The sequence below is a fragment of the Amblyomma mixtum genome, chromosome 9 (genome assembly GCF_055824585.1).
Source record: "Amblyomma mixtum isolate Tamu chromosome 9, ASM5582458v1, whole genome shotgun sequence".
In the NCBI taxonomy this organism is placed as follows: Eukaryota; Metazoa; Arthropoda; class Arachnida; order Ixodida; family Ixodidae; genus Amblyomma; species Amblyomma mixtum.
Genome location: NC_143020.1, coordinates 26,512,776 through 26,538,210, shown reverse-complemented (window position 1 = coordinate 26,538,210; position 25,435 = coordinate 26,512,776). Strand labels below are relative to the sequence as shown.

General features: G+C 43.6%; 1 protein-coding gene across 1 annotated transcript; it reads left to right on the top strand.

The window, feature by feature from the left end:
* Positions 1-228: 228 nt before the first annotated feature.
* LOC149328566 (venom metalloproteinase Antarease-like) lies at positions 229-25,137 on the top strand. Its single transcript, XM_089559022.1, has 14 exons — positions 229-355; positions 4,274-4,446; positions 6,301-6,390; positions 7,327-7,441; positions 11,950-12,018; positions 12,950-13,062; positions 16,444-16,512; positions 16,603-16,742; positions 16,806-16,855; positions 19,680-19,788; positions 22,847-22,999; positions 23,973-24,123; positions 24,832-24,951; positions 25,063-25,137. The coding sequence occupies exons 1-14, from the start codon at positions 229-231 to the stop codon at positions 25,129-25,131; spliced, it is 1,548 nt and encodes a 515-aa protein (XP_089415148.1). The 3' UTR covers positions 25,132-25,137.
* The last annotated feature ends 298 nt before the right edge of the window (positions 25,138-25,435 follow it).

The following is a 25,435-nucleotide window of genomic DNA, read 5'->3' as shown; positions in this document are numbered from 1 at the left end:
TATGCTAGTGACCTACAATGACCCGTCTGGCTAGCACTTCGCGTTTTAGCGGACGCTGCTACACATGGGCACCACTAGTGCATGTTGCAAAGCAATCTGCATCAAAGTTGATGCCACCAGTTGTTGCGGATCAGGTAGCATGGTCGGGCCGGAGTAGGAATGAGGGAGGTCGGAGACGAGGATGCGGGAAAGAAAAGGAGAAAAAAAATTATACAATTCAATTACATTATGTACAAGCAGAGTCTCGACAAGGAGCTTGATGACGAGAGGCTCGATGGTGAGACGCTCGATGGTGAGACGCCCGATGGTGAGACGCTCGATAGTGAGATGCCCGATGATGAGACGCTACTCGGCCGTACTCGTTGCCGAGTTCTTAAAACATTTCCTTTCTCTGGGTTCCTTAGATGGGGGCCGGGCCTGCCGAGGAAGGAGTGTCCTGATAGCTCACTGTGGCACACACTCTCTCCTTAAGAAACACGCCCCCGTCACGTGTTGGGAGAGGGAGAAAGATGGCATTTACGTCGCGCAGACGCTCGTATGTCCACGAGCGGCGTTCCCGCGCATTTCATGCGTTCGCACGTGCAGGGTCCAGACTACATGCAAGTTCACGCGGTGTAGCGGAGACACTCGCTGAAAACTTCTTCCTGGAAGATGGACGCTGCTGTCAGACTGGACTCAGCTGACCCCCGGGCGCACTGCAGAGCTGTGCTGGGGAGTTGCGGGGTGAATTACTGACGCCACTTCCGTGGCTAATCGAGGCGTTGACCCCGCGCCCCTTTCGTGACTTGTAGGCATTCCGCTGCAACTGCGCCGATTTTTCATCTGGACGAAGGCGAAACGTAACACGTTCCTCAGCCACGAAACATTGGTGACTCCAGCGTAGGATTTTCCACGGCTTTAGGAAACCGCAGTGTCTTGTCAACTCTTCTTCAACAATACGCTGGCGAGTTACACTCCATAAAAAGATTACGTCCAATGTCGAGGCTCAATTTACAACTAGTGGCAGTGTTTCATATCATTTTCATTTCAGTTTTTTTGTTTCGATGGGATTTACAGAAAACAGAGCAAAGGCAAAAGGCAAGAAGCCTGACAAAGGCCACAGCTCCGTTTACAGTCCAGCAGACAGGCGTCAGAAACATAAAAGCCCAACTGCAGAACAATTGCTTACCGTTTTAAGCGACAAAATGGATAAAACAAGCAAGACTGAAGAGCCATAAATGCTAACAAATCACTAGAGAAATGAATCAGATGAATTCAATGTTTTTTTGCATTATTACATTCTTAAGGAACTTTTTGGTAATTGGCTTGCTGAAATCAACTCGTTTTTCAGTGTGATTTAGTAGAGACGCTATTTTAAACTGTACGTGCTGCCTGCTGTAGCGTGTACTGACTATGGGGATTTTCCTGCCATGTGTGCGGAAGCAATAATCTGCTGCGGAGTTTGCTGTGCTGTAAAGTTTCTGGTTGTGGAAATGTTGTAGGAGCCTATAATACAATAATTGGTTAGCCTTTATCAATGAATACTTTCTGGACAATGGATCTGTCGGTAAATATTGTCGATGCCCACGGTAGCGTGCAAATATGCGCAAGACTCGCTTCTGTAAAGTAATCAGCTGATGAAAACTACCCTACGCGCTCATTCGTCACATTAGCCAGCAATAATACATTCTGGAGTAGAAAAGCGTATAATGCACAGGGGCTCTAAGTCATTGTTGTACCAATAGGCTTTGTTTATAAAGGCAGCTTACTGGCTTACTTAACTCGGCCGCCAGTTCCGACACCTGATCATTTCATGACAAGGTGTCCTGAAGCCACACACCCAAAAATTTTTGAACCTTAACGCGCTCTTGGCTGACACCATGAAAATTAAGCCTAATATTAGAGGTGACTGGTTTATTTATAGGTGCGAATACCATATACTTTGTCATGCTACTGTTCAGCCGTCAAGGTATTCTTGTTAAGCCAGCCCGGAAGGAGTTTGAAATAACAATGTCATCATATTGAAGTTGAATAAGTGAATCATTCATGAAAAAACGTTAGTGTCGTCTGCTTACGGGATTATTTTCGGAGGGTTCGGTATACTGCAATTATTATTTACATAGATTAAATACAATAGCTGCCCGAGAATAGACCTGTCAGGAACACCATTCTTTACTATGGCATATAAAGAAAATTCTTGATTAACGCTGACGTATTGTGATACCGGTCGGATAAGTGACTGTACATTAAACCTAGAGCGATTTCGCGCACCTCATACGTGTTTAGTTTCGATAAAACTGTGGTGTGAGACAGAGAATAGAATGCTTTCTTCAAGTCAAGCAATGAGCTAAGTATAAAGTCTACGCTCCAAATTATTCATTATATCATGTTTTGTGTCTATTAATTCAAGTTCCGACGATAGTTTCTGTCAAAACCCATATTGCAAGTCATTTTCTATATTATATTTATTGAAAAAGTTTTCCAGCCTATTCTTCAGTGCACTTTGTTAGCAATGCACTATTGTTCAAAGCACTGTCGTATGATTTGTACAATACTTACTTTTATTGCTGATTTACTTTAAATTAAAACTGTACAACGATTCTTGTGCCCTTTACTCGGTGACAGGTCTTTTCAGATGAGGTTACAATGCGAAAATAAATAATGAACAGTGTATGCACAGATCGCACTAAGAACTTTGTTCGTGAAACTCTGGGCAGATAAAGACGTTGAGCTAATGACGTCAATAGTCGCCTTTACGAAGATCGCATGCGTAATTCTTGCAGATACTGAACACTGTGTGGTTGTTTGTATTCTATGTGGACATAAATGCCGTCTTGAAATAAAATCTTAAATGTTATGTTGAATATCGTCAGTATGCCTTGAACGCTGCTTCCAAGTAGGTTGCCCTGCATCTCATATGCTATCTGCAGGTCTGATGTGTAAATGTGAAGTGTAACAGGCGCGTTGACGTTTTAAAGAGCAGACTTTGCAAAGCAACAAGAGCATTACTTAACAATAATGGGGTAAATATTCAGGATTTTCAGCAGTGCTGAAAAACTTAAACAAAACAATGTTCAGCTGGGGACTGGTTTCGACCACGTCGTTCGTTTCATAAAGCAAGGCTATGAAAGTCATGCTCCAGCGGGGGTTCGAAAGCTCGATTTGGTATCAGTGCCTGTTGACACTTTGCGCTATGCTGCTTCCATCTGTAGTTGATTGCGCCAAACGTAAGCATCGTTTTTAACTACATGACTCATTCGTTCGCAAATGCCTATATGTCGTGGAAACGCAATATAACAGCTGCCAGTTCTCAATATTTTATTAGAGTATAGAGGATTTCCCGAGAACTCACATTCGGACAGCGAGCGCCGCAATGGTTTCCTGCAGAGTTCTGTGAAATGTACTATGTTTCGCGGTGAATTGTTACTTACTTGTTATCAAGTTCTTGCGACTTTTTAGAAGCTGCAGCAGCAAACAATTCTCGGTTTCACACTCGTTTTTCGCAAATATCGGTACATGTTTTCTTGATATTTCATTCTTCCCTGGGCTATGAAATTGTTTTGCTATTTTTAAAAGCCTAATAGCCGTCTGACAATTTCCTATTAAAGATTTTCTTCCCAGCGTATTGTTACCTTTATTTATTATCGTTAATAAAAAAATCTGATCAAATAACTTCCAACGATGAGTCTGTATACTCTCTTTAATTAAGGTTTTTGTCTTTTAATATCAACTTTGTTGAGATTTGTTTCCCCTCTCCGCCTATTTGTCGTCTCGGGATATGTACATAATTTTGCTTTCAACCATGTCCGCATTGTGCTCTTTCGCTTGGAGTGGTTGTACACAACTTATAGTGCGGTTTTTTATGTCACTCGCACCTGTTACTTCTACTCAAGCATCTCCCTCTGTCGGTTGGTCTGCCTGCCTACCTACCTGACCTACCATACCCTACCATACCCTACCCTTGCCTACCCTGCACTACCATACCCTATTATACTCTAGTTACTTACCTACCTACCTACCTACCTACTTACCTACCCACCTACCACCTGCCTGCCTGCCTGCCTGCCTGCCTGCCTGCCTGCCTGCCTGCCTGCCCGCCCGCCCGCCCGCCCGCCCGCCCGCCCGCCCGCCCGCCCGCCCCCCCGCTCGCCCGCCCGTCCGCGCGCCAGCCCGCCCGCCTGCCCGCCTGCCCGCCTGCCCGCCTGCTAGCCTGCCTGCCTGCCAGTCAACATGTTATTTTTTTCCTTTTAATTTGTTTAACAGTCGCTGTGCATTGAATGCTTCTTTTCTCCAGCCTCTGGCAAGATAAACATCGTTCTTCCGAGAATAATTGAGAGTCGCAGTAGTAACGGACTAAAAATCATTCAAATAACAAAAGATCTTACTCTGAACTTGGAAAAAAGCTGCGTTGTAGGCAAGGAGCTTTTCCTTCGCACATACCAAGGAGATGTAATGCAACACACCTACGTAAGTCTGCCAAAAGATTTTTTTTTTGCAATCAGTTTGCCCAGTGTCCCGCACAGTGGACACGTTCAAGGAGCGAAAATTCATTTTGTACATTAAGAACGCGCTTTAACTAAATGAGCTCAATTGGTTTGTAGTTTTTTTGTGTAAATAAATGAATATCTCGAGCTAGCACCTGATTTAAAGTCATATATCTTTTCACAACGTCTTATGGCGGAATTTACCTGCGTGAAGAACAATTAGCAAAGTAGGAGAAAAAAAATTATGGGCAGAAAAGAATGCACCCTGTTGTTCAAATCGGCTTCGTTTATCTGAGATACTTTTAAAAGTTGCTTTCCCCGCTTAACTTCAAGGATAGCCCAGTTCTAGTGGGAGGTAACACACTCTTATTTGAGTGAAACGTTTTGTGGAGGTGAATATTCTAAAACAAGGTGCCGAGTATAGGAATGCTGCGTCTGCTGGAAATTTGGTCTTGGCTAGCTGTAGCCACAAAAGAATGATGACGACCGAGCCTTGACACACTCTCATTACCGGATTGTAGGTAGTTTATTAAGCGCTGCCATTTACAGGAGTGCAGTTAAGGGCGTTTTTTTCAACTTCTAGTTTTATCGGAAATCTACATTTTGTAAATGAGTATTACATTCAGTATTATCATCAGTATTCATCAGTTCATTGCATTCCTGAATGCACAGTGAAATTATCAGTGCGTGAGTTCAGTTAGCCATTGATAAAAATTTCAGAAGTCTGCGATTGCTGTAACTCGGATGAATGTGGGCCTAAAATGTAGCAGACTCTCTTGAAACGGACCCCAGTCTACTATTTCAAAAAATACGTAATTGGATATTCGACTGTGATACAAAACGCGCAGACTGGAGACTCTAATAGACCGAAAAGATGTGTGATATTCAAATATCTCAAAAGATAACATTCCGCTCAATAAATCGATTCCTTTTCTGAATGCTTCTCTCGTGTCAGTCCACTAGTAAGAGCTCGCGATGGCTCATGACTCATAGCGTCCCCTGCATAGCAACCTGTTCTAGTGAAAAATTTTGGTGCCAGTAAAAAGCTACATGAGCGACGCCGGGGCGGAGAAAAAGTGAGGAATCAATATGGCTTACAAGCATGTCGTTGAGATTTCAGGAGCATGGCATTGAGAATTCAGGAAGGATATTATCACTGAGATCAACCATCGTTAATAGAGGTAGTGCTTGATTTGCAATTCGAAAAATACCGCTCATATCTTCAACGGCTGCTTATGAGGTCGAAGAAGGCGTTTATTTTTCCTATACGGCCAAGGAATCAGTCGCGATATTATGTAATAAGCCGATGTTCAATAGATCAAGAACAAAGTGACGATAAAATGAAAATTTCCCCTAAACTGAGATCCCGTTGGTTATGACCGGGAATATCATACGCCTGCCGCAAGCGATTTCTGCCCAAGTGCTCGGTAATAAAACTTACCTGCTTCGAGAGATCACTGGAAATGACTTCTTGTATTAAAAAGCACGCTTCGGGAAAAATATATTTTGATGACCGCTTTGTGAAAATGTGCGCGGTTAAGTTCTGTGACATCCAGCTACTAGTGGAGAAGTCGGAACATATTCCCGGCAGATGGTGACTGGGCACAAACATAGCTTTGAATTGACAAGCACTGCGATTCTGCATTTTATTACAAGGTGCGCTGAGCAGAAAAGTTTACAAGTTATTCCTTTTAGTTCTTCCCTCGTGGAGTGAGCTTGCTGGCTAAAAATGAGGAACCTGCGTGCAACTCCAAAAATACCGTTTCAGTATGAACTAACGGCGGGATAAAATATGAGAACGTTCACTTTTCAAAACCAACACATTTCTCCATTTCAGCTGGACGGTGAAGCACTCGAGGAAGACCTCTACCAAGATACCCAGTCTTTATCTTCGGTTATGGTGTCTGAAGAAAACGGGCTCAGAGTGGTATGACACCCGCCTGCAGTTAAAACTCTGATTACTGGTACCCTGCCGGTGAAACACGTGGAACATGAGCATGGGTAAAAATTTTATTTAGAGGCAATCACATGCACAAGTCGCCGGTAATATGTCAAGATATTAAGTGGCGTGGATCATTTGCCCGGTGGCAAGAGTACCATGCGACTGAGTAGCGGGCCACAGCTACAATGAAATTCTTCTGAGAAGAGGTGTCCCAAGAACATTTGATCGGGAGAGTACTGTTACTTGAAATGGACAATAGAAGAGACGTCTTTCTTTCTCTGTGAACGATGAACAGTTGCATGTCCTGATTTTTTCATCGCTCTGATTCTTATTCTTTAGTGATTTATATGTGTATCCAGTCCATATTTATTGGGATATTACCTATATCGATGTTAAATTCAGATTAAAACATCTTTACTACTGGGCTGCAGTAAATTCTATCGTACAAATCTCCAGAGGTGCCGCATAACTAAAAATGATGTCGATCGTCATAATCAGCCTAACTACGCTCACTGCAGCACAAAGGCATCTCTCACACCACTCAAATACACATTTTACTGCCCCAGCTGTGGGCTGGTTATCCACGCAAACTTCATAATTTCATGTCACCACCTGGCTTTCTGTCGGCTCTTGGAACGCTTATTCGAAATTCGGCGATATTTACGTCGATATTGCTGATTAACGGCCTACTCTGCTGATGTCCCACTGATACCACAGGTAATCTGTAAGTAACAATACTTCTAAATTCCTTTTCTACTTTGCTCATTTGAAGAAACTGTCTTAGTAAATACAAGTAAAAGATGGTGACCTTTAGAACGACTATATAGAGTGATTAGGGTAAGTGGAATTTTTAACGCATTTTCACCATTGTGAGCCAATATAAAGGCGAAGGGAAACATTACCTTTCTCTCCACTTGACAGGAAGGCTTTCTCGGCCTAAAGCTGCGAATAAAACCCCTGCACGGACAAGAAAGGACAGCCGACGGCAGTGTTCCGCATATGCTGTATGAACGCAACGATGACAATTCTTTTCTTGGCTTTAGAGGTAAGTACAACTGATATTACAAGACAACAGAATTGTTTCAGCGGTCATTTCAATTAATTTGTTTTAGAAATAATGCTTTTACATTAAGGTTGACACACGATTTAGCAGCAAACATTCACAGCATTATTAAAAGCTTTAACGCCAGTGCGACTGAGTTTAGCACTTTCAGACGAGTCAAAGAATACTTTTTGATTAAAGTCTTCGTCCTGGCCCTCCTCCGGTTTTCGTGACGGTCTGCTTGCATGTTCTTAAGGATAGGTTTGACCCGAATGCATTCGCGTATTTCTGTCGCTAAAATTACCTGGCCTGAAGGGTACCCGCATTCTATGCCTAAGCTTCTCAAAATGAAGTGCCCCGTATCTGTCTGCCTGAGCCGCTGCTCTTCCAATGTAAGTTGTGATTCAATCAGCTCTTCAAGGATGTTATGGACCCAAAGAGAGAGAAGTCTCGTTGTGGACGTGTTTCTGGGGAGGCCGAGAGCCACCTTGCAGTTCACGTTTTCACTCTCTGCTCTCTTGAGATCCAGGTGAAGGGTAGCGTATACGAACCGACTGACGACGAAAGCCTGAACGAGCCGACATGTGTCGCGCTCTCTCATGCCTTGTCGCCGAGTCGCCACGCGTTTAAGGAGGCGTATGGTCTGTTGGACCGAAGTCACCAACCTGTCCAGCGTTACTTTGTTGCATCTGTTGGATTGTACAAGCATTCCGAGCACCCGTATCTTTCCTACTTCAGAATTTAGTTTCCATGGACTGTCAGTTGTATCTTATTCGGCTTCGTGTCGCAGGCTCATCTGCTATTACGGATGCCCAGCAGCTCCGACTTTTGTGGGGAGCATTGCTGTCCTGTCCAACGGGCGTGGACGTCTACGACGTCCGCTGCCTCTTGTAGGGCCGTCTCGATCTGCTCGTACGATCCGGGATTTACCGAAATCGTGACGTCATTAGCATACAGGGTATGTCGAATACCCTCTATGGCATCAAGCTTCCTATGAAGTGTGTTGAATATAGCGCGGTGTTGAATATACAACTCTCAGAGTTAATTGCTGAGTGCAATGTGAGAGTTTTAGCCGACCGTTAGGGACAATGGTTTAGTTTTTAGAATTTCAGGAAACAACTTTCCTCGGAGCTGAGGTTGAACAAATGTCGGCCGCTCGCACCTTTTTCAAAAAGTCTGCATTGATCAGCATTTCTATAATATGCGAGAGACAGTGACTCATGCTCACATGGCCTTATCTCCATCGCCTGTACTGCGATGCTGCCGCTGGTCATTGCTTAGCCCACACCCAAGGGAACAGCAGAGGTGACACGTTCGCCATGGAGCGACGTGTGAGGGACTGATGACGCTTTGCTCACTGAGGACGCACGCTTTTTATAAAGGGCACGTGAAGGCAAAAACTTCTATCGCCATAGCGCGTAAAGTAAACGCATTTATGAGATTTATAAAAGTGATATGCTAGTTACAGCAGCCGGCAACAAATTCCCTATCGATACCAATTTCCAAATTGTAATTGCTAGAAGGTTATTTATTAGAAATTAGTTAATGAACGTAACAGTTAGCATAATTGTTCTCTTTTCTGATGTCCACCAATGGTGATAATGATTTATTATGAAAATGAAAATGATAAAAATTGCGTATGACTTAGGGAGGTGAGGCGAAATGGGAATAAGGTGCGCTAGCACTTCTGCTTTCTCTTATGTTCTCGTTCGAGGTGCGGTTTTCAATGTCAAGGGGGCTTCAGACAAAGATCAGACGAATCGTACATAGGCTCCACCTTAGGTGTGTGACTTGACAGCGTGAAAGGTTAATGCCTGTATTTGGGGAATTGACCATTCTGTAGTTTGCAATTATAGATTACTGGGAGTCCTCACACCACTTCCGGCGCAGTGATGCAGCGGTTAAGCGATGCGCCACTGCCCTGCGTTTGCAGGTGCAGCCACCGATGGGGCTTGTGGAACCAAGGTTGCTATTACCGAGCAACCTCCTGCGACCAGTCCTATTCTGAACTGGCTTCGTTCATTGTGGGCATATGGACCGGAAAAACCGACGCGGTGAAATTGGCTAGGAGAGGCTCTAGAGCTAGAAAACTAAAAATCTTGAGCTTCTCAATACCTCATGAATGAATGGAACTTTTTATTAGCACTACAAGCAGATCTGCACCCTAATATAAGTAGCAGCAGCAGTTGAAAAAAATTTAAAGATTTGCACCGTTCCGCAAAAGACTAAGCTGCCCGTGATCACCATCGGTTGCAATCTCGTTCTTCGCTTGCAACCGGCCAACCGATTCGCCGGCCGCTTATCAATCCCAGACAGCGTTAAGGCCTTTGAAAATTCGCAGTTCCTATCCTGCTGCGTTCGACGGCTACAGGCAGGCTGACTGAACAGAGTGCGAGTCGAAAGCCGTATCACTCGTGTTTGCTGCTAACTTTTCCCTCCATTGTCTCCTTGTGCTCTTTTAGGTACAGTACGTCTCGCACTGTCAACTATGCTCGCAGTGCTACTTTCCTCGTATATCGACGGCGATTGCCGATCGGATACGGTTGAATAGTGTTCGCTGACGAATATGTCACTCGTCGCCGCTGCACGACTGGAGCCCCCCGTTGCACCTCGTTTGTACACGATTTTCTGGTTTATAAAAGCGGTGCTTTCGGTAAAGCGACGTATTTGCTACCGGGTGAACCTATAATATAAATCTAACCTTAGTATTCCCCTTTAAGATGGCAAGAGGCCTAGAAACATGCACGGGTGAAATTTTTTTTTTACTTGATATTTTGTTTTCCCCCCTTGCGTCCAAAATAGGTATGGGATGGAGCGGTTATTTGCTAGCGGATTGTTGGAGAAGGGACAAAAATTGCAAAAGGCAAAAACAACGAGCCTAATAAAATGTTTATGCATTTCCTTTGGTGTCCTTGATTCAAAATTGACTGAAAAAGAAACAAGAAAGGCAGGCTATTTTGCTCGGCGCCTAGAAGTGTTCCGTTGTCAATAGAAATTACACCAAACATTGCGTCTAATTGTTCAAAAGTAAGAATTGGAGCATCAAACTTTGTACGCATCTTGTTTTTTATCTTACAGAACACAGTAAGGTATTTAAAGATGCAAAGTTTAATATAATGTTTTTAAAACGTGTGTTTGCATAATTAATACTATACAGATGTTTTGGCACTGTAGGTTTGGCATTTTAATTAAAATACGAAGAGGCTTTTTTTTTCAACAACTAGCTGTTCACGCGTTTTGTTTTTGAAGAGTCGCATGTGGCACAATCATCATGTGGCAAGTCATCGTTTAAGCTAACTGCACTCTGTCCGAAAATTTCTCTAGGGTAGCGTGCGCACTTTCCCCAACGAATATTCACGCATGCTTCTGAGACAATGTATTCTGGCCCGAAAACAATACTTGATATCTAACCATAATGTTCCCTAAACTTCAAGTTGCGATTTGCTGAAACGTCTTGAAATGAAGCTTGGTAAAGATTTGGAAGATTTTGCTACTCTTAAAATATCCCTGAGAAGGCCTTCGTTTTATTAGTATTCAGTATTAATTTGGCGCAAAAGCAGTTTCTTAATTTCCTTTGTACGGGTGCCCCAGATCTTTGGGCCTGGAAATTACACCAATGTCTGCACAAATACTCTCGTCGTCAAGCTTAAGGCAGCCGCCCAATTTTAGATCTTTTATTTAAAGAAGCGAAAGCATTTCATTTTCAGCCTCTAGTGTTATTTCGGCAAGCACCAAAGCCGGAAAAAAAAAAAAACGCCATTCAAGCTCCCCTTTCAGACACAAAATGGCTGCCATCCTAAACTCTTTCTCATGTTCAAAATTTATCTGTAACCAAAGCTTCTTAAGCACGGCCCGTTTAGCCCCATTTCCACTTTCAGTCACCCATCTCACAGTGTTAGATTTATTTTTTTATATAAAAAACCTGAATTTCTTTTTATTTACTAGTTGTTGTTGTTGCTGTTATTATTATTATTTTATTAATACCATTAACGTTTTATCTAGTTTTATTTATTTTATAGCTTTTGAGCACCTGTCAGTCGCCGCCAGTGTCTTAGCCAATACCCCGCAGTGGGTACGCGCCATTATCTACTTGAGGACAACAACAACAACGACGCCTGGAAGGCTTCTTCTCTAGTTCTCTGCATTGTTTTCAATATATACTGTCAAGTTGAACCTAAAAGAGGGAGTTCGTATTTCCTTCGGTCGGTTGATACGACACTCATCTGATTCGATCCGGCTAGCGTTAAGAATTTAGAAGTTCGATTGGTCAACTTGCGCCCGAACTTAAGGCCAGTCGCCCCACACCTGTCACCCACCGCGGTGCGCCTTCAAATGCTGCGACGAGCGAAGATGGAGGACAACAAGGCAGCAACGGCGGGGAAAACAACACGAGCCAATCCGGATGCGACAACGTGGTGACAACGGCATTGTTACAAATCAGGAGTGAACGTTAACCCTGCCGGAGATACAGCAGACCACCATTCAGGCGACAGTCAAAGAAGCCGTCAAAGGCATTGCGCTGCTCCAGTCGCAACATGCAGTAGCTGCACAGTACTCCCGCTCGAGAGAGAGCCCGGTTATCGGCTACGTTTGACACAATATCGTCAAGCTCGCCGACAATAGACGCATGGATTCGAAGTGTGGACTACCTCGCTGAAATGTACCGTTAGACCAACCGACTGATCACCTGCAACGTACTCTCGAGGTTGTGAGGACCAGTGAAGACCTGCTGTAACTCTGTCGTCCGTCAACAAAGCCTGGCCGGAATGGAAAGAGCAACCAAGAGCAGCGGCATGCTGAATGCTGTCACTGAATCTGAGGTGTCCAGCAGTTGAACTGTCGTAATAAGTGGGTGTATTTTGCAATGGAGGCGAAAATGCATAAAAATTTAGGCCTCCCATATGACGGCAAAATTACTTCTCAATGGATTTCTATTTTGAAGGCACGATACGAGTGATGCGCTCAGAAAAGTAGCAGAAAAATATCAATATCTAATTTTTCGCCACGGAACTTTGGGGCAAGAATTATGTCGCACGTGTTTTAGATTTCACCACATTCCTAAAGAATGCAGGCCGATTTATACTTTAAAACATGACATATTGCAAACTCGAGGTTTTAGGCTGTCATCGAGATGGTAGTTTATTAGAATTCCGAAGACAGAGCTAAGCCTCGGGGATACATGTTACTAAGCCATACATTGTGCACAGCACAACCATACCTCTATGCAATATTGCTACACCCTGTGGTGAGGCCAGCGTGGCTTCTTGTCAATAGTCTCAGTCTTAATGAAAAAAAAAACAGCCTACCAAGCCGTAAGATATAATTTCAGCGCATTATAGTATTTTCCCATCAATCCTATTTGTTTCAGGTGTTAATGGGATCAAAGCGAGAACATCCTTCTATGGGCTTCCTAACCGCCGTCAACGTAAGTTACGTTGTTGAACATTCACTGTCACTGGCTATTAAAACGTTATCTTGCTTCTTTCTCGGTCCAAGGTAAAGACTTACCAGGAAAAATATACCCGGAATTAATAATAGTGGTCGACACGAACTTCACCATGCAATTTAGTACGACGAGAGATCTACTAAGACACGTTATGATCACCTTGAATGCGGTAAATGATTGAGCTATACCTTTTCATTTTTGTGCTTTCCCGCTTTCTATGCCTAGCTTAAGCTGCAAAAGGAAACTCTGCAGGTTTCGTAATCTTATGATATCAGAGAAGGCTCTAAACATAGCTTATGACCCGAATATTGAAGGAAACAAATGGCTATGCAATGTAAAAAGATTTTTTGTTTTGTTTTCCAAAAACGCTCGGCAGCAATGCACAGGATATAGAAAAGGCGCTCTAAGGAGGAAAGCCGAAAAAAATCAAAGATAATAACATCTCACCAATCGTTGCCCGTTCACAGAGAGGGACACGGCAACTATAGAGACAGCAGGACATTGAAGTCCTAGAGCTCTTATATGCCAATTTTCCAACAGCGGTGAAGCTGCCCGATTTACTTATCAAATATACAATGATTCAAATAACCCCCATTGCATCCGTGAAGGATAAAATGCGTTTAAGGGGCTCTATAGATCTAAAAAAAGTGGTTAGCTCTTTAATTGCCTTAATGTTTTTGGGAGTCGTTCGAGGAGCTCTACAGTTCTTTCAAAGATGATATTCTACAAAAGGTTGACGGGTTCTCTTCAAACCTTACAAAGCTTTAGAGCCCGACATGCGTCATAAGAAAATCATGTCGTTAGAATTAATCAAGGGTGTATTTGTTAGCTACTTTCATGACTCCTGCACTTGTCTCCATGCCTTTGGTGGTACTGCAGGGCTGGAAGAAATCGCTTGAAAGCTGCGTTAAGTGTACTGAATAGCTTAAATACTCTTGTATGACTGGTGGCTCACAGAACTGCGGAAATACATCTATGTGGTGGCTTCTGTGAGCCGACACAAAAAGTTATTTACTGAGACCTGATGACACATCTTTTAGCAACACTTTTTGACGTTCGCATCCGTTAGGGTAAGCTGCGGGATAGTAACCTCTTTTAATGTTCACTAAACGTTCAGTTAACAACCGCTGCGCTTTTAGCATCTTCTGCTCAAAATATATAGATTTGAATGCACCACAGAGCTTAACAAAGAGAGGAGACAAAACGGGCTGTCAGTACTCTCCACAGTGCTGGAAGACTCTGAGACCTTTACATTTTGCTGAACTGAAGCTATTTTTGGCATTGTATTACAGGCATCGTGCTTTACCTGATCATATCTTGTGTGCACCAGTTTCGAAAGACAGAAAAAATTTAAGAGCGATGATTCGGAGTTCGCGCAAAGAAAACGAACTTTCTTTCTCTCATTCAGCAATATATTCTAAAATTACTTCTATTCGAATTTAGATTATATTCCATCTCTGGTTCTATTCTGAGCTCATTTCTATTCCTAATGGCTTCTTTTATTCTGTTTCGCTGAGTCATCCTTGGCAATTTTTATTTTGCTCAGTACTTTTTAGTCCAGCCACTACACCCTCTTACCTACAATGGAGAGAAGTATTTCCCTCACAGAACCTGCTTCCTGCATCATCGCATGGTTAGCACATGGAGGCTTCGCCCTGACACCGCCGACGCCGAAGCCACCTGACGGTTTTCGTACTTACGGCGCTCCTAATGCTACTGCGTTAAAAGGCAACTCTGGGTCTCACATGTTCAGTAAGGTTGAAGCAGTCTCTGGGATAACTCCTGTGTCCCCCTCTTGGTCCGGCGAGACTTCCAAGTTGGTACTAGATGGGCAAACCTTGTCCACGTTCCCACATTCGGCTCTAACTGTTCTTTTTCACCTTCCTGAGAGCCGACTAGGCGTAGATGTGGGCTGTATACTAGAAAACCCTCTCGTGACTTACAGTCGGGGCTGGCGGTGCTTGAGAGACATCGTCTAAGAATATGTCCCTTTCCAGCTTTGTGAAGATGAATTGAATGCATTTGTGGGCTCGATGGGGGTAAATAGCGGAGAGCCCCATTAGGGCTACCCACGCAAGGCAGCATTCTGTCGACGTAGGTTCACCGCAAAACTTATCTAGTGACTCTAAGTCGCCCTAACACGTCGTAAATCGCACGCAGTGGGGCGTGCTTACATGCTTACATGCCTTTTTTTTATAAACAACGTAATTTTGGGGATATGTTTAAACCGTTACAGTAAAACACACATGTACCAGTTTTAAACTTCGCGACATTTTTAAAACAATCTTTCATTACTCCAGTGAATATAAATAACGCAAAACAAACATGCCACACACGCGAATAACTGTTTTAGCTCAGTACGATGAACTAGGTGTAGTATAGCAGCTGCTCTCGCTTACTGTAGGCTCCGAGGCTATGGCACTCGGCTGCTGACCCGAGAGACGCGGGTTCGAGCCCGGCCAGGACAGTTAAATTTCGATGCAAGCGATACTCTATAGGCTCGTGTACTGTGCGATGTCACTGCAAATTAAAGAAATGCAGGTAGTCGAAATTTCCGGAGCCTTTCACTACGGTGTTCCTCATAGACTGAGTGGCTTTTGAAGGTTAAACCCCCTTAAAAAATAAACCGCAATATATTTCCCCACACATATACCATTCTCTGGGTACTATAGATTACATTACTTTTTACTACAGAAAAAAAAAGGTACAGACTTGTCCTGAAGCATAAAACAAAGAATGCTCGAAAGAACTCAGAAGAGCAAGAGTAAGGTGGATCAATAATCTTGAAATACAAGGGAGAAAATACGATTGCATTTCAAAAATTCTTGCAGTGTGGAGAGGGAACAATGCATCAATGATCGCCTGCACGAGAATCCTAAGTAAACAAGCAAACATTCCTACATGCTTTGCTTCACTCTTTATTATATGAAATTTTGAAGGAAAACAATGCCGGAAGGAGTGTTCAAGACTCCTATCAAAATGATATGACAGATAAGTTCGGTGGCACGCGACAACGTACTTCCTCACAGACAGCGGTACCGCAAAATTTTGAGTGGGTCGAAGTGAGTCTGTTTAATACCTGAAATTTATTTTTATATTCAGCCTAATGAAAAGGCTTCAATTTTGGCACATAGGTCAACTGACAAAAATTTCTTTAACGCGCGATAATTTTTTATTGCTCCTGTAAAACTGATATCTATACATAGTGTATTTTCTATCTACGATTTTGTTTCTCTTTTTTTGCATTTATTTCAAGTGGTATTGATTGCTGCCCTGCCCACGCTAATAAACGCTGCTTAGTAGTTTGCGTAGCCTTTGGGCCGCCCTCTAGCGTCCTTGTTCTAATCAGTGTTTCACGGCTTTCTTCTACTCCGGCGGTAGAAATATTTCAAGAAATAAGGAAAACATTAAAGCTTTCCAGAGTTACTCTCAATGCTTTCAAAATTTCTTGCTTACAAACCGACTGATACTTCTGACGTGATCTCTCAAAACTTGCCAGTTTCGATATTCCCGGAATGCTTATCTATGAAATGCATTTTCTATGCCCCAGGTGAACCTAAAGTATATGACTGTGTCAGCGCCGCGTGTTCAGTTGGTGTTGCGCGCGATTGAGGTCTCAGTGGTAAGAATGCTCTTCCCCAATTTGAGATTATTTTTTCCTCATCTTGGCGGCGATAGCTGTTCTTCATTTTTAATCCTTTTTTTGCAGATAACTGAAGAAAATTCTTTTTTAGTGCATGCTGAAGAGAAGAAGATTGATGGATTTTTCACACTTCTGAGGCTTCAGCAATACGTTACCAGAAACTACGCAAAATACGGGGTTTATGACCTCGTGTATCTTATAACAGGGTGGGGAAAAACACAGTTTTTAAGAAATCGCTGTTTTTTTAACTTTACTTTATTCTTTTTCAGGCTCGATATGGCCACAAATACTGTTGATGGATGGGACAGTGGGCTGCTGGGTAAGCTTTTCCCAATATATTCAGCCCGAAGGGTGGAGAAAGGCATAATGGATAGTGTAAAGAGAAGCATTTCGTTAAAACAAAGTGGGAATTCTGGCCTGATTACCCTGTCAATTTTTAAACGCCAAAAAGCCAAGGAAGGAAGGAAGGAAGGAAGGAAGGAAGGAAGGAAGGAAGGAAGGAAGGAAGGAAGGAAGGAAGGAAGGAAGGAAGGAAGGAAGGAAGGAAGGAAGGAAGGAAGGAAGGAAGGAAGGAAGGAAGGAAGGAAGGAAGGAAGGAAGGAAGGAAGGAAGGAAGGAAGGAAGGAAGGAAGGAAAAGGTTTATCTAAATCTACTATCCTCGACATTCGCAGACTTGGTTGTGTGTTCAGAGGTCTTCCCCCTTGTTGTCTCCGGCAATGTTTCTGTCGATTTTGTGCATCTATGGTCAATGGTCCGTTGTCCTCAGTCCAGCGCTCCGCTAGCCTCTGCCGCCCGTTGAGTCGCTCTACTAGACCCAGTTGGTCTTCGCAGCGGTCGCTGTAGAACAGTTTCTTCCAGTGCTCCGCACTCTAATCTCCAAAGTTTTTCAGTTCGTAATAGCTTCCAAAGCCTCGCCAGGCTTTGCAGCTGAAACAAACATGCGAAGAAGAACTCTATTCAGCAATACTAATTGGAATGCTAAAATAGCAGAACAACAAAATATGAAAATGTTTTTGCAGTTATTCAACAATATCTGTATATTTTAGGAAGGGTCAGTCATTGCTGGATGCTCGACGTTGAGTAAAATACAGAACTTAGGCGCCACCAAGACCTTCACCCGAAAGGATAGCCGAGACTAAAAGAAAACGACCGACATATTCGGAACTATTTACGTTTAAACCACAGTCGGAACTTCTGAGGCGATTCCTACTAGCTCCCGGCTATTTCCACTAGTCACTGTGTAGACTGTTTTTTTTCCTACCAGCTGTTCGACATGAAAGATGCGTCGGATTTTTCAGGATTGGAAAAAAATGATGCTTTTCTATATTCGTTCTATCATTTGAAGCTAGGAAGTGAAAAGAAAATGCGTATGGATAGGAGTACACAAGCATGTACTTCACACCAAGCCAGGAGCTTAAAAAAGAACTACACATCAATTCACAAAACTTATTTTCTGCTGCACTGAACACGCATTTTTAACAAATTTTTTAAAGCACAGTAACACTTTCAAGTGTCACTTTAAAGATTATGAAGTATGGATTTCTGGAATCCTTTTCTAAGTAGCACCCGAAGTGAAAAAGTGCAGGCACAGTACCTGGATTTATTGCTAAATGAAACAATTTTAGGATGCGTTTAAGAAGGTCTCGCGCGGATTTCTTCGAGTTCAAATATTTGCACTGCTGTCATGAAGTTCGTTCTTAAGTACCGTGCTATGAACTGGTATTTATTTTGAAATCTATGCCAACCAGCAATAAACGTTTTTACGAGCGACCTTTTTTTAATTGCCCCTGTAATATCAATATCTATGTATGTACGTGTACCCCACAGTGAAAATAAAGGATAATGGTCACGATGATGCTTTTTATGTAGAGTACGTGTAGCAAAAGAGACCTCTGACGCATATTGGTACTCCCAGGCTGTGTACAACCATTTTGCTGTACAACCGACCCCTCTCCGGGAAAGAAGATTGCAGAAAAATAAGAGGCGGAGGTTGGTTAGGACATGTTGCGAACGACGACTGGAACTATTACTCCGAAGCGAGCATGACATGCCTGTTATCCTTTCGATCGCATTTCAGACTTATACCTACTCAGCGTTCGGACTTATGCCTGGAAGACACATGTGCTACTGCCTGCTGCAGTTGGAAGATTGAGTCGCCTAAGTTGCCTATGTTTGTCCGCAATCTTGTACTTAAACTGGTCCACCTGTGCAGCTTTGGGGTGCTTCCTTTTCTACCGTGACTGTTCAGCGCACTCCAATCTAAGAGTGACAATACTGGCTGTGGGACCTATTTTCTTCGTTTTAGAAATCTCGCTTTGCTTTTTTACCGTTTCTAGTGCTTAGGCATTAAAACGCCCATTCAAAGATTTCGCCGATGTTCTCATGCCGAAGCCCCTCTCTGTGACGTTTAGGTTGCTAGGGAAGAGCAACTTAGGTCCCACATGCCAGACAGGTGGGAGCACCTGTTATCGCAGAGCAGCAGAGCATTGCTTAACCACTGAACTATAGCCCCAGGAGCCGTATTAGGACTACCAGCGATCTATAAATGTCGAGTAGAGAATGAGCCGCTCCGCATATATGGGTACTAAACATTATAGCTTTCGCGTCTTTCCTTTAAGGCGGAGCTTAAACCGATTTCGCCAATCTTTCTGTAAAGCCCGCTTGACCGTGGAAACTGAACTTCGAACCCAAACCGATGTGACAGCCGATGTGGTAACCAATTTAATTCATATTTGCCCTAACTACGCTTAATTGCCATCTATTTTTCATCCTTTCTTTCCCTCTTATTTTTCCATTCGTCATTTCGTTTCCTTAATACAGTTTTTATTTTTCAATTTTTTGGGCTTGTAACAAATATTTTTATCGGGTCCCACCTTTCTCTAGTAAACGTCATTGGTTACGCGAATACTTTTTCTTTAATCCCTGACGTGTAAGCGCAAGCAGACAACAAATATGACTCTCCTAGTTTGCTTTATGTGCAAAACAAAACCTTCAACATAAAGCTTCTAAATTCCATTTCCAGAAATGTGAATTCACTTCGTATCCACAGCAGCGCACATTGAAAATCAGTTATCTCATTTTGGGGTGTCTTTACAGAGTTCTTGAAAACAATATCCTTCCTCTTTATGCCTCTTTTATTCAGGCATTGCGTTCGTTGGTGGAGCATGCGGGCATGAAAAAGTCGGCTTAGGTGAAGACAAGGCGGACACATACGACGGAGTGCGAGTCATGGCGCACGAGCTGGGACACGTGTAATATTGCTTGTTTCTTCTCTGTGTTGAGGTCTTAAAACTTAGTTTCGAAAAAAAGTAAACTAAGTGGAAGAAGTGAGCCCAGTGGGCGTAGCTTTTGCGTACACCTCATACAAAGCAATGTTTAGAAATTATCTTTCTTGACGGATGTAGTGATTCAACATGCTTTGGCTTACAAGTAACTTCAAGTGAAGACTAAAAAAACGCACAGGGATATTACCACTGTCTGAACCCACATTCAGCAATAGGTTTAGGATTTTTATTTCACTATATAGGGGGGTAAAAATGTGAGAGTGACATGAATGTGCGTGTATGTGTAGTTATAGGGAACTTTCACTAGTTTTTCACACACATTCGTTTTTTTTTTTGACTATCGTTCCATTAAGTCAGCCGTTCCAAGTACGCAGCGCCAACGTACGCTGAACCCCAACTCGGTAGGCGTGTTTCGGAACAGCCGTTACAAAAGAACCGGGAAACATTCCTACGCTCTCGCCATACTCTCCCTTCGTTCCACAAAGCCGCCGCGATGGCTCAGTGGTTACGGCTGCTGACCCGAAAGACGCGGAATCGATCGCGGCCGCGGCGGTCGAATTTCGATGGAGGCGAAATTCTAGAGGCCCGTGTACTGTGCGATGTCAGTGCGTGTTAAAGAACCCCAGGTGGTCGAAATTTCCGGAGCCCTCCACTACGGCGTCTCTCACAGCCTTAGTCGCTTTGGGACGTTAAACCCCATAAACTTAAACCAAACCAACCTTCGCTGCACGGTAATCACTGAGGAGTTTTAATTTCTTTCGCTGTCACTCCACGCTGTTCTTCACGGTTACGATGCAGAAGGTGGCTCCGTAGCATTGAATACTTGACTGAATAATTGATTAAGCATTGAATTAAAAACTCATTCCTGCGCTCTCGCTCCACCCTACTCCTTCCACGGTAACCACCTTACGGATACGCATTCCTCTTCTATGTCACAATCCTAACTCAGGACTCTTCCACAGTGTAGTTCCTGTGGTAGTCCCTCTCCGGATGGCAATTATTACACTCTATTAGTCCTCTTCTTTTTCCGCGGTTACCCCTCGGAAAGCGGCTCAACAGAAGCCACCCATTTGCTAATCCTTCTCTCTTTCCATGCCCGACTCTTCCCTCAGTAGCTTACTCCTGTTCTTTCTGAGGTAACCGCCCTTCCCCCTTCGCGTACGTTCTCCTCAGCTTCCGCCGTACCCTTCACCTTCGATATTAAACACACTCCGTGTGGTTCGTCTGGGAACCTCTCTGCAGCTAGCCGTTGTTAGCACTCTGCATACATTTTTTTTATGTTTACCGCACAGAGGGCGGTTTACATGCAGCTACCCTACGCTCGCGCATCCTTCGCACTTGTCATACCCTCCTGCTTCTGCGGTAGCTCTTTCGCTGTTTCTTCAGCAGTACCTGCTGTCTGGTGCGGACTCCCCGACTCCATCAAACGCTTCTTTAACAACCCACCGGTACGCTCCCGCGGCAACCACCCCTGATTGCGCATTGCTCCGTTCACTCCACACCCTGCTCCTTCCATAAAACCTCCACTGAGGTGGTTTTATGAGCTCCTTTTCAGTTGCGTATTCTCACGCCCTCACTGTGCCCTGCTTTTCCGACTGTAACGCGCCTACTGCTGGTTTCTGTAACAACAACTCTGGTTACAGTGAACTAGAATTATTTTTTGTTCACTGCACTCCTGTTACGTATTCGTACGCTATCGCCATACCCCTCTCCTTGCACGGTAACCCCCCTCCGAGACACTCTCTTGCCAACCGCTCTCCTGTTAAGCACTGCTACTGCTACAACTGCTACTGTGCAACTACTACACCGTGTGCTATTACTACACGACGCGAAATCCATGTAACATTCATATATGAGTGACCCTTTAATGCGCCCCATAAAACCTGAGTGCAATAAAACCAATATTCTTTACCGCGGTGAGGCGCTGCTCACAGCATTCCTAGGTTCCGCTCATTAGTTCCTAGCAATGAATTTTTATGAAAATATGAAATGTAATACGAGGGTTTATTGAAAGAATTGGGACGACGGGACCAAGGACAAAAACCGACCGAGGCCAGCCTGGCGGAGCACCGACTTACGCTGCGATAGCAATGCTGTTGAGGCGCCTATTCTTCTTCGCCTTATCACGATGCTGCGTCCTTTTCTTTAAAGTAATATTAATTTTAGGCCTGAGAGTTTCCGCCCATTTAAAAAATGGTTTGAGAAGAAGCCGGTTCTGTTTTGTGTATTGGCGCATTTTGGACGCGATACTCTTTTTTTAGGGCAATGAAGAAAAGCAATTAAAAAAAGAAAACTAAACATGGCGCTGATTGAGCTCCGGCTGCGAAGTGTACGCGCTGACAATCGCGTTTTGAACGAACGAAGGGTGCGCGTTAACTGCCTCTAAGTAATTCGCCGATGGTGCTGTTCATATATACTTCGTCTTCACTAAAGCAACAAATGAGACTAGGTGGCTTTTTATGCTTGATTTCATCAATTTTCTACTTAGTCTCTGTTCTAAACGGCAAGGGAAGAAAAACTGCAGAGACCGAGTGGCATGGCGGGAACTTTCATTAAAAGATCCCGCAACCAGGTAACCCTAATTCTGCCGCTCACATCGGTCCTATTTTCACAGCTCTAGCTCTTGAGGCCAGAGCTCGCAGGAAAACAAAACTTAATTTTCGTCTTAGTCATTTCCGTTGTAAGCGCAAAATGAAGGCGGCTTGGGGGATACGTCACTGAAGCGTCGACATTGCTCGTTCTTTAATTAGCACCGCAGCAGCTTTCTGAAAGCAGACCGATGTGCCGGGAAAGCCGTGTTTGCGTTTTGCTGTCATCTGGAGTCTGTACAGCCGAAAGTTACAAGAAGGGAAAGACAGCGGAGAAAAGGGAGGAGGGTAACACCGATTTTGTGCGAGCATCACACGTGGTTATTCCACGTCGCCTGCACCTTTCAGTGCGTACTTACGACTTCGTATCACCGGCCGTTTAGGTAGGGCAAGGCAGTTGTGAACTTCCAATTATTTTATTCTTTCATGCCGCGCAGCCTTGGATGTCCGCACGATGGTCAACGAAGTACCTACTATGACTCTAGAAACTGCCCTTGGGACGATGGCTTCATCATGACCTACTTGAATAAGGACAGCAGGAGCATGAAGTTCTCGAATTGCTGCAACAGTATGATCAACCGCCTGGTTGGGTTGGTGCCTTCTTTCTGTCAAGAACAAAAAGTGTTTGAACTTTCCTCTAGGTTTTGAAAACAACACCCCATCTACTAGCGTGTTTTAACCGTTCTTTCACGTTTGCTAGCAGACAACCGGATCAAAGCAGTATCCTGCTAAATACCTTTGCAATTTGCTTTAAAAACCTATTATAATCAGCATCACCGACTTATGTTTGTATAGTGGACAACTAAGTTCAAACTTTCCCGAGAACTAACAAGCACTCTGTGAAGCTTTTCGAAGCCAGAAAGAAATTCTTAGCTGCTTGTCCGGCAGGTCAAGGAGGTTTTGCGCTACAATGAAAGGATGAGGCAGAATTAGCTTTCTGATAGATGTTCAGGTTAAAAATTACCACTCTAGTAGCCTATTTCCTGTCAGTTTCGTATTGCTTGGTAGGCGCGCCCAATTACCCGCCTTTCGCTTATTTGTCGTTTTTGTCCTGTCCAAGTGTAGTCCTGTCCTCTTCCTCTCGCCCGGACAGGATAAATGAGAAATTGAAGAGTGAAGGTCAAAAGCTGCAGGTGATTGGGGACGTCGGCCTCAGAACACTGTAACAGGCTAGCACCGCGAACATGCAGCGGGACGCAGATAGCATGGCCGCTTTCAGGAGACTGTCTGTAAATGGTGTGCGCGAAAAGATACATTGAACATATGCCAAGTGCCAAAGCATGAAATGCATTGCGTATCGCAGAAAAGACGAACGTCAACTGTGCGATCACGGCGAACACCATGCGCGAGAACAGCGTCAGTGTCTTGTACACACATTTCGCACCCCAAGAAAAAATCTTAATAGCATTCCCAAGCATAAACAACGCTGGCACCGTGAATCATACCGTCATCATTGCGCTAACAGTCTGGAGAACTAGCTAGCACTATTCTATCGAAGCGCCATTCAAGTATGTGTCTGTGATTGTCGCAAAATGTATTTGAAGTAAATATCTTTTTGAACAGGTCAAAACAAGGTGCTTGCTTATGGGTCCAAAGCGCCAGAAGGATAATTCGAAAGTACAATTTTACGACAGAACTGCCAGGGGATATCTACAAGAGGAACAGGATATGCCAGATGGCTTTTCCCAACGTGACAAACACACGGTTTATAACTGTGAGTCTTATTTCCACTGAAAAGTTGATATTCCAGTTCTAAGTTGAATAACGCTCGCTTTATTTCGAGTCGCATAAGGGAACTACCGCAGAAGGACTGCAGGAAGTGTTGTGATGTTTGCAATAAATTGACTGCTATGAGCTGTAGACGTCACTCTTTGATCCAGCGGTAACGGGAGTGAATCGTGATTTTAAAACTCCTGTATTCATCACACAAAAATAGATTGAAAATTTTCTTTAAAAATCTGCATACCTCTATCCTAGTCGCATATTGAGCCAAAATGCAGTTGTGGGATGTATCGAGAAAGTGGCCTTCATATGTACTACATGGCTGCCTCCAATTTAATTCTAGGCTCCTACTAATGCGTTTTCACCTGCATGGAATGGTTTGATTGCTTTGATAATGATAATATAATTGAAACACGTGTTTTCGCTACATTATCGAACGGGTCTCTTTTGAGTTGAGTGTGTAGGATTCGAAACATTAATCTTTCAAAGTGAACAAAACTGAGGGCAGCCAATAATTTAGTTACTATGTTAGTGTTCAAGGTTTTAGCAAGGCTTAACCTGAAATGCGCATGTGTTGTGTGGGTGAGTGGAAAGTTTGAGATGTACGAGCACGAGTTTCGTGCAACTAATTACCATTTCTATACTAACTACCCTATCTGCTCTTTTGAAGTTACTGTTGAATGCATGTTTTTTTTTTCAGGATGAAAATAGAACCGCCAGATGTCATGGGTATTGCTCTAGGCCAGGTGCTACAGACGGCAACAATGAACCGCTGCGAGTGCTGCTGCCAGACAACAGTCCATGCAACGAAACGGGCGGAGTACGATTAGTTTGAACGCTTTTTATTTTTATTCATGTAATACCACGCGTATCTCCGGAATTGATTCATTCATCAATTGATATTTACTTTTTTCCTTCATATCTCTTTCAGAGGTATTGCCTAAATGGTGATTGTGTAAGGAAGAAAAGGAGATACAGAGAATACAGGGGCTACGAGTGAGAGCTGCAAACACAGAGCGCTATAAGCCTTGTTCGGAACCCAATAAAGCACACTTTCATTCTTGGTATGTGGTGGTGGTGGGTCTTTTTTGAAATTTTCTCCGATCGAATTGAGGGCTCATAGCGAAAGGGATTGTATTGGATGGAGCAGGCAGGTTCTTAAGAGCGCTGGAATGCAGAAAAAAGAAGCTTTATCGCACAACTAGCGCCACGCTTTACTGTTAGCTCACGTGCTTCACGCAGGTTGTGAGCAGCGAATAAAAACTGTCAGGATATATATTTTTTCGATGTTTCTGCAAATTATA